Here is a 9,914-nt window from a genome sequence, read left to right as displayed (position 1 = left end):
ACAAAGGGACCTCCCTCCCTCCCTGCTCTTCAGCGTGTGCTCCTGGGCCCTCGCCAAACTCACTATTACACTAATTCCTGGGCTGTGAGGGCAGGGTCCCTGCCTGATGCTGCTCACCCTTACCAGTCCCAACCCGGGGCTCTGAACACAGTAGGTGTTCAAAAAGGTTGTGCATGGGTGTCAGTAAAGATCACTGCATTTGTGGAAGGCCAGCAATGCCACCACCACGACAAGTCAGGATCGTCATCACCCGTTGCCGATGAAGAAACACAAGTGTTTAAACAGCGTTTTTACATATATACCAGCACTTTAAACATGAATTATTACCATTTGAAAGACTATCCTCAGGAAAATGTAAATGACGGGACCTGAGAGCAGTCACGGAGCAATGCCTGGGGCGGGAGGGTCACACCGAGCCGGCTGTCTGCACAGCCTGCCTTTTCCTGTGAAGGCGGGGCCTGGCGCTTAGAAGCTCATAGGAGGCCCCTGTGCCTTCCTGACCTTTGGCCACGAGATTTGAGAACCTGTTGCACCTTCTGTGTGTGATTTGTCCATCTCAGTGTAAGGGATTCGACCTCCACCTGTAAAAACAGACTCAGGCCAACTAGACCGACATGAATCCTGGGGTGAGGACCGTCTGCACACTGTCATGGCCCCACCCCTAATGTCACCCCAACCCCCAAGCCGCAGTCTCTGGGTACAGCCAACAGGTCCGAATCTACCATCGTGTGCCACTCCTGCCCCTTGCAGGACTGGCCCTACGGCCGAGCGATTTGATGTGTCTGCCCCCAAAGACCCACCAACGCCCTCCCTCCCCCCCGCCAGGGCCTTGCCTGAAGGTACCCCCTTTCCAGGCTTCAGGAGAACAGAGCCTCACCCTCCTGGTATGAAACTGCCCACATCTCAGCCTGTGCCAGTTATTTGAGTTGAGGATGGCTGGCGCTCACCCAGAGAGGACACGGGGCTGGGCTTGTTTCCCGAAGCCGGCCCGCTCAGTACGTGTGCCCATCTGCTTCCCAGAAAGGACTTGCAGAGACGCGCAGAATTGCCCAGTCAGGGGCCCCAGCAACGCTCCTGGGCAACAGCCAAGCCAGTGGGGCTCCCCCCGCCCCTCCAAGGAAAGGCTTCCCATGGGACCAGGGCCCCTAACTCTCCCTTTTGGGTGCCTGACCTCACTGCTCCTTCCCCCTGCAAGGCCAGGGTCAGGCTTGCCCCGGAAGAGGGCTAATTCTGGGCCCAGGCCTGGAGTCCAACCCCAGCTCAGCCAGTCAGTATGTGTCACAAGCCGGGCAACTTGCTGGACCCCATTTTCCGGATCTGTGATGCAGGGAACGACCTCTGTGTTGATTGAACATGGAGTGTCTTGCCGGGGACTGGGCTGGATATATGAATCCTCTCATTTTCTCCCCCAGGACTGTCATTGCCTCCATTTTACAGGGGAAAGATCCAGCGTTTAGAGAGGACAGCCCCTGCCCAAAGGCTCACAGGCAGCAGGTGGCGGAAGCCAGGGGAGCGCACGCCGCCTGACCGCCGCACATGTATCCTGGCGGCGTTGCCGGTGGAGGCTGTAGGAGGATGTTTTGCAAAGCGCCCACACATAAGCTTTCCCATCTGTCCCCAGACGCATCTGCCAGTGCTCAGGCCCAGCAGCCTTCCTCCCCGTCCCTCCTTCCTCCTTCCCAGCCAGCCGGCGGCCTGGCCCACACCAACCTTGCGGAGTGGACCCAGGCCCCAGGCTCCCAGCTGCATCCCCTCACAGCTTAGACAAAAGGCAGTGGCCAGATGGGGCCCAGGGGTCCACATGCCTGCCCTTTGCCCAAGAAGTCCGGGGAAGGCGCAGGATGGAGAGGCACGTGCATCGAGCCCCTCCATGTGTCGGGCAGGTCCTGGAACGTGAGTGGCTGGAGTGCCCAGCCCAGGGCCTGGCACATTTCAAGGGGTGTCAGTTCCTTCTCCCTCTTTCTGTCTCCCCGTTAAGGACATCTTGACAGGTGGCACAGGCTGTCAGATTGGGGGCGGGGGCGGGGTGCAGCTCTGCCACTCTCCAGATGGGTGACCTTGGACTTAACATGGGTGACCTTGGACAAGCTACTCAACATCTCTGAGCTTCTTGTGTTGCGTGAGGCTTCGATAGCACCAGCACCACTGGTTGTCGGGAGGACTGACAAGCAGAATGTTTGGCAAGAGCCAGGCGCACGGCCAGCGCTCAATACAAGTTAATCATCCTCTTCCCGCCCTCGGTGGTTCCACTCTGTCCTCTCTGCCAGGACCCGACACCTCCAAGCCCCGTGTCCACTCGGTGATTCCTCTTAGCCCCGAAGCTCGCTTGACAGGGCTGGTCGCCCCAGACCCCCTGCCCTTCTCTCGGTCCCATACTTCCTCACACCCCATCCCTTCTCCATCCCCACACTATCCGCTCCTTTTACTGCCGTTTTAAAATGACTCCTGGGAATTTCTTGTCTGCTTTAACCCACTGCGGGCCTCTCCAGACCCCAGGAGGCCAGGAGCACCTGCGTGGCCGGCATCCCCGTGGCTCCCTGGGCAGTTGGAGGACTGCCTCCTACCCCCGCGCCCCCTCGGCAGGGCCCGGTGGCTAGTTCTGGTCCGAGGAATGAGAGAGGAAGGAGAATGAGGGTCCCTCTGGGCTGGGGCAGTGAGAAGCCCCCGGGGACCCTCCGTCTCCCTCTCCCCCAGCAGCACGTGCAGGAGCTTTCAGCTCAGGTGAAAGAGCCACAAAGTCAGAGCAGCCAGGCTCGCTCCGGCCCCCGCGCGGGCAGCCGTCCCGGACTGCTGGCACACCGGCCGCGGCGAGGCCTGAGAAAGAAGCAAACGTGTGCTTCCCTTTCCGGTCCGGGGTGACCCCAGCACAGGCCGCCGCGCTGCCCAGCATTCGACCCAGACCAGGGCCACAGAAGTCTGCGCGGTCCCTGAAGAGGGATAAGGTTCCAAGTGATGTTTCGAAAAGTAAATGACATGGAAGCTAATTTAACTCAAAACGTCATTTATTCCAATAAAATCATTAAAACGCTGATCGGAACAAATGGGTGAAAATGGAGACAGAGGTGGTCCTCTGAGTTGGGAAGATGGATTGATATTGTCCATATTTATCTAGGGACATTGTCATCTTTTCTAGATTGTAAATCCCCAGGAGAGACCTGAGACTTTGACAATAAACTGTACTAATCAAGACTCTTTTGGTGGCGAGTAAAAGAATTTAAGAAGAAAAGGAAATTTATATTTCAAAAGTATAAAGTCAAGCCTCAAGTATGGCTGGATCCAGGGACTCAAGGCATCAAGCTCTCGTGTTCTCTCTCTCTCTCTCTCTCTCTCTCTCTCTCTCTCTCGCAACTCTCTCCATGTGGGGGGTGAGATGACTGACTCTTGGTAGCCTCTGACCCTCCTCCAACTAAGCAAGCACAGCACCAAGTGTCTGTCCCAATTAGGAACCATTTGGGGGAGTGGGTGGTCAGAGAGGAAGGTTTCTGATTGGCCCATCTTGGATTGTGTGTTCATTCCGGAACCAATCACTTTTGACCAGGGAGATAAGCTACTGTGCTTGATCAGGACTGGGCCATATGCCCACTTGGCTGTCCCCAGAGAGGCAGGAGCAACCTCACCCAGAGCATATGGGTTCTTCACAAGAAAGGAGGATTTTCTTACCCAAATAAGGGGAAGGGGAAGGGTGGCTGAGCAGGCAAAAGCAATAGACGTTCACTTCAGAAATTCATCTCGAAAAAGAAGCAAGCAGGGAGGCCAAAGGGGGAAATTGAAGAAATTACACACATACACAGAAATATGTTGGGTGTCCCCCAAAACTGTATACACACACTTTGAATAATTAAAAGGCAGTGTTTATTAAAATAGATTTCCTTTTCAAAATTGAGCTATCAGCTGTTAAAGTGTGTATACATTTTTGGGACACCAAATTTTATATATATATAAAAATGATGAGCCCAACTCTACCAAATTTTAAATTTCAAAACATAAAAAAGGATAATTATAACATCATATGATATCAAACTAAGGCAGAAATAATGAACCACTGACACAGAACTGATATTTTCAAAATAGAATCAAGCAAATATAAGAAGTTAATATATGAGGTGCTAAGAATAATACAATATCCTCAATATTTATTTATTCATTCAGCAAATGAATTTGTTCTACAATAACAATAAATGTCTCTGTAAGAGAATAATGATACCAAATGGATAATTTAGACCCACACCTTATACATACACAGAACACAATGCAAATGAAAATTAAATATTTTTAAACTACAAAAACAAGAACCTAAAATAGCATTTTAACCTTATCCATGCGGAGTTAAACTTCTGTCGGCAAAACAGGATGCATTTGAATAAAGAAAAAGAAAAATGTTATGTACACGAGGCATGAAAAAGCAAATAAAGGAACATTGAGAGTCTGGCCTCCGAACAAATTCGAATGGAAGCACGCTCTAAAGAAACACCTGACCAGCACCCTTCAAAGCGCCAAGGTTACAAAAGACTATGACTGAGGGACTGACCAATCAGAGAGACGGGACCATTACGTGCAATTGGGATCCTGGGCTGGATGCCGACCCACAGAAAAGACATTATTGGGAAAACTGGCAACACCCAGTGTGCAGTACGTGGCTAACTCGGCAGGACTTCAAACCCCGCACATTCCCAAGAAAAGGCTGGCCCTTGGCAGCTCCTGGGAGATGAGCTCTAAGCTCGTGGCATATCGTTTCTGAAAAATGTTTCTGTCTGTGTGGGACCGTGGGCCACGCCCGGCAGTTTACACTAACAGTGTGGTTCACGTGGGGCCGTGGGCCACGCCCGGGGGTTTACACTAACAGTGTGGTTCACGTGGGGCCGTGGGCCATGCCCGGCGGTTTACACTAACAGTGTGGTTCACGTGGGGCCGTGGGCCATGCCCGGGGGTTTACACTAACAGTGTGGTTCACGTGGGGCCGTGGGCCATGCCCGGCGGTTTACACTAACAGTGTGGTTCACGTGGGGCCGTGGGCCATGCCCGGGGGTTTACACTAACAGTGTGGTTCACGTGGGGCCGTGGGCCATTCCCGGGGGTTTACACTAACAGTGTGGTTCACGTGGGGCCGTGGGCCATGCCCGGCGGTTTACACTAACAGTGTGGTTCACGTGGGGCCGTGGGCCATGCCCGGGGGTTTACACTAACAGTGTGGTTCACATGGGGCCGTGGGCCATGCCCCGCGGTTTACACTAACAGTGTGGTTCACGTGGGGCCGTGGGCCATGCTGGGAGATTCACACTAACAATGTGGTTCACGTGGGGCCGTGGGCCATGGGGGAGATTCACACTAACAGTGTGATGCACATGGGGCCGTGGGCCATGCCCGGGGGTTTACACTAACAGTGTGGTTCATGTGGGGCCGTGGGCCATGCGGGGATATTCACACTAACAATGTGGTTCACGTGGGGCCGTGGGCCATGCTGGGATATTCACACTAACAATGTGGTTCACATGGGGCCGTGGGCCATGCGGGGAGATTCACACTAACAATGTGGTTCACGTGGGGCCGTGGGCCATGCTGGGAAACTTACATTAACAATGTGATTCACGTGGGGTCGGGAGCCATCCCGGGAAATTTACATTACCGATGCGGTTCACGTGGGGCCGTGGGTCATGCTGGGAGATTTTCACTAACAATGCGGTTCACGTGGGCCACGCGGGACGTTTGGCCGCTGCGGGGCTGGAGCAGTAGCAGGTCAGCCGCACCAGCATGCCAGGCCTCTGTGACCCCGGCCTGACCCCCGGACGCCAAGGCTGTCCCCGGAGAAGGAGATGCTGTCCACACAGCTCCCCGGGAGGACAGCGGGGCCAGGCCTGGTCTCCCCTGAAGCTGCCGAGGGCCCAGCCACCGCGACGAAAGGCAGCCATCAGGAGGAGCTCTGTGGAGGGCTCAGCGTCAAGGCCAGATTCTTGGAGCTCAGGAAGCAGGTCAGAGCTCTAACCCAGACTGCGTGACTCCCCGGAGGGGGCACCTCTGTGGTGAGAGGACCGGAAAGGGGAGCTGGCCAGGGGAGCGGGAGGGCTGGGGAAGCAGGGCCGGGGGAGGGGGCCAGAGGCTTCCGTGGAAACAAGTTATAAATTCCTCGGGAGTGGCTGTGTCTAGGTTTTCCTGCCCGGCCCTCCTGTAACTATCGGTCTCCCTGAAGCCCCCACTCCCAGCCGGGAAGCTTCCCCGGAGCAGGGCACTAACCCAGTTTAGTTTAGTTTAGTTTAGTTTAGTTTAGTTTAGTTTAGTTTAGTTTAGTTTTGCTTCTGCGGTAAGTACCCCAGTGCATTGTGGGCACTCAAAGATTTGTATTGATAAGGAAACAAATCAATGCATCCTGTAAACCTAGGGACTCTCGCCTCTGCCCACAAATACCTCACCAGCAGACCGCCCCAGAATCAGAAATCCCACCATTAAACATCACTGCTGGGGTTTAAGAAATGTGTTTTATGGGGAACCAGGAAAGCCGTAATAATCTCAGATTACAAACGCGTGGGGCTTCACAGCTTACCGGGAGCTTTCCCGTGTAGCCTGTACGTTATAGACCAGGGAAGGGGGGCCTGGGAGGAGGGGGGACTGTCACACCTCGGAATTCGAACCCAGGGCTCTGGGCTCCGGGCGGGGCCGTGGGGTTCTTCATGCGGAGTGCGGGGAGCAGGCTCTGGGAGGCAGGGCCGGGGAGGAGGGGGAGGAGGAGGAAGACAGAGGCTCCGCCGCTGGCACTCACTGAGCTGCCCGGCCAGCTTCAGGCCCAGCTCTCTATCCTGCTTCATGGCGCGGCCCCAGCTGGGCACAGGGCAGCCCCAGCCGCGGGAGGGAGACGCGGAGAGAGCACACAGGGAGCTCAGCTGGGCCAGCGGCTGAGGCCGCCAGGGGTGCCGCCCCTCGGGGGAGGGGAAAGGGGCCGGGCCGCTCGCCGGAAGCCTAGGCCTGCCACAGCTGGGAGGCCCGGCCCACAGTGCAGACGCGGGACAGAGGTGAGTCGATCCGGGGCTGAGGGACGGGGGGACTGGGAGACCCCTGCCAACTGGACCAATGAAGTAGGGGCCTTCCCCGCGGCTCCCAGGGACTCTGCGCACTGCTTTCTCTAACTGACACTTACCTTCTACACACACCTCCGGGCCAGGCCCTGTGCTAGGGCTGGAGCGGCAGCATGAAGGTGACAGAGGTCCTTGCCCTCTTGGACTTTACCTTTTAGGAGGGGAGACAGCAGTAAGCAAAAACAGAATAAATGAGTAAATTATCTTGTGTGACAGGACACCTCGCAAAAGAAAGAGCAGAGCAGAGGGAGGGAGACTGGGAGCCGGGGCAGGTGTGACTGATCAGACCTGAAAGACCCATGGGCCCGGGCAATAGGGTGGTGAGGACCTGGGGGTGGATAGGGCTGGGAGAAGGGGGTCGGGGGGCAGGGAGATATCTGTAATACTGTCAACAATTATATATATATATATATATATATATATATATATATATATTATAATTATATGTATATATTTAAAAAGACTTGAAAGAGGTGATTAGGGAGCCAAGGGACGAGCCTGGGGCTGAGGGGTGGGGAGCGTGCTCGCTGCAGGAGGCCGAGAGGAGGTGGGGCAGGAAGAGAGGAGCCGGCTAGGTGGCCCTGCAGGGATCCAGGGGGCCTGTGACCGTGCCAGGCCCACAGGGCGTGTGGGTTTGGCAGCCTGCATACGAGTCCCATGTGCCCCGTGTGCTGCGAGGCCTTCCCGTTCTCCTCCCTCCCTGAGGCTCCTGAGCTCTGTGCAGCAGCCGCGGTGCCAGTAGAGTGTCTGCAGGGTCGCGGTGAAAGAGAAAGGGGATCGAAGTGGTGGCCGCCTGCGGAAAGGCTTGACGGCCCCCGTGAGCGAGGCCCCGGGACAGTCCCGGGCACTCACGGCCGGGGGAGGCACATTGGAGCACATACGGCCCCGAAGGGGGGTGCTTGGCCTCCCAGGGGGTGCCGCCAGGAAGGCTGCTTAGAGGAGGGGTCGCTGGAGGCGGGGACTGAGGAGGAGCACCAGGGGACAGAGCAGAGGCCAAGTGGGAGGAAGGGAGAGCGTGGGCTCCGTCCACAAGCGGAGGGTCAGGAGCAAACTCCAGGAAGAGCCGGGAGAACAGACAAGAGCCCCTGCGGCCCTGAGGGGTGAGGGTGCTGGTGGCCCCAGGGCGGAAGGAGTTGAGGAATTTGAGAGGCCCGGGAAGGCCGAGGGGGTGCTATGGAGGATGCAGGACCCACCGTGGCTACGAGGGACACACAGGGCCTCCAGGTAGAACACTTCACAGGCCAGGAGCCAGCTTCCTCCCCGCAGCTCCACAGCACCCTCCAGGCTCACAGACATGGGCAAGCGAACCCGAACGGGGGACTGAGGGGACCCCGTAGCTGGGACCACAGGTTCCCCCAGGGGCCCCATGGCAGGGCTGGAGCATGTGCTTTGTGACCAGAACCCATCCAACCCCTGGCCACCTCCAGCTGTGCAGCTGAAGGCCACGCACAACCCCGCCAAGATCAGGTTCTTCCTGACCCTCACTGACTTTTCGCGAGGACCTCCCCAGGCGATGCTTGTCGCACGGGCTGCAGTGGCAGCAGGAGCTTCGTGGTCAGATCCTGCCCCGATCTTGGCTAATAGGTACTGACCTTCCCCTTACTGAGCAATCCCTGCTTACGACACCTGGACAAGGCCTGGGCCTGGGCCACAGCCGATGCCCCAGGGAGGAGCGTGGGGTGGAGGGGCACCAGGCAGCCCCTGGCTGGCACTCAGTCCTGGCACTCCTCCTGCACACAGGCTCTCAGCACGCCTCGGCTCAGAGCAGCCAGGCCAGGCGTACGGCTGCCCCCGCTTATCCGAGAGTGATCTGTACCATGACCCCCGTCGATGCCTAAAACTGCTGATAGTGCTAAACCTTGTACATACCTGTGATCAAGCATGATGTATAAATTAGGCACAGTAAGAGATTAACAGCAGCCTTAGCCGGTGTGGCTCAGTGGATAGAGTGTCAGCCTGCGGAATGAAAGGGCCCCGGTTCGATTCTGTACCTCGGTTGCAGGCTCAACCCCTGGCCCTGGTTGGGGCAAATGCAAGAGGCAACCTGTCCATGTGTCTCTCACATCGATGTTTCTCTCTCTGTGTTTCTCCCCATCCCTTTTACTCTCCCTAAAAAAAAAATTTTTTTTAAATCAATGGAAAAATATCCTCGGGTGAGGATTAACCACAATAAAGAGAATAAAGATTGACATTCCTGATTTTTTAAAAAAGAGGTTAACAGTAATAACTAATAGAACAATTATAACAATACTAGTATACAGTAATAAGAGTTATATGGATGTGGTCTCTCAAAACATCACCTAAAGGACGCACTGTGACTTCTCTGGCTTGGCCGCGCTGCCAGCTTCACGCCTCTCGCTCCGGGGCGTCACTAAGTAAAGTAAGGGTGACTCAGCACAAGCTCTGTGACACGGCAACGGTTGACCTGATAACTGAGCTACTAAGTGACAAGGGGACAGGGATGGATGCAAAGGGATGACTCACGTTTGGGGTAGGATGGAGCTGAATTCGAGGGGTTTTTATCATCCTACCCAGAATGCTGCACAACGTAAAGCTGGTGAGTTGTTTATGTCTGGAATTTAACCATTTTGGACGGCGCTCGACCACGGATCGCCAAAACGGTGAAAAGCAAAACCTCAGCTCAGGGACCGCTGTTTCTCTCCTCAGACAGCAGGCAGATCCGGGCTAGGATGGGCAGCCCAGCACGAGTGTCGATGGGGGATGCCTGGAGCTGGCAGGTGCACCCCGACATGGAAAGCGAGAGGCGCCAGCCGTCCTTCGACGTGGAAAGGCTCACCAACATCCTCGACGGAGGAGCCGAGAACACTGCGCTCCGGAGGAAAGTGGGTA

The 9,914-nt window shown here is 55.9% G+C and overlaps 1 protein-coding gene across 1 annotated transcript in view; it reads left to right on the top strand.

The window, feature by feature from the left end:
* Positions 1-6,923: 6,923 nt before the first annotated feature.
* Positions 6,924-9,914, top strand: part of ACOX2 (acyl-CoA oxidase 2) — a 40,610-nt gene continuing 37,619 nt past the window's right edge. The window contains exons 1-2 of the mRNA XM_079794559.1: positions 6,924-7,001; positions 9,732-9,911. Of these exons, the coding sequence (XP_079650685.1) occupies positions 9,755-9,911 (157 nt within the window). The 5' untranslated portion in view covers positions 6,924-7,001; positions 9,732-9,754. The remainder of the gene's footprint in view (positions 7,002-9,731; positions 9,912-9,914) is intronic.

This window comes from Cnephaeus nilssonii (assembly GCF_951640355.1).
Source record: "Cnephaeus nilssonii genome assembly, chromosome: 17".
Taxonomy (NCBI): domain Eukaryota; kingdom Metazoa; phylum Chordata; class Mammalia; order Chiroptera; family Vespertilionidae; genus Cnephaeus; species Cnephaeus nilssonii.
This window is presented reverse-complemented; position numbering and strand designations above follow the sequence as displayed.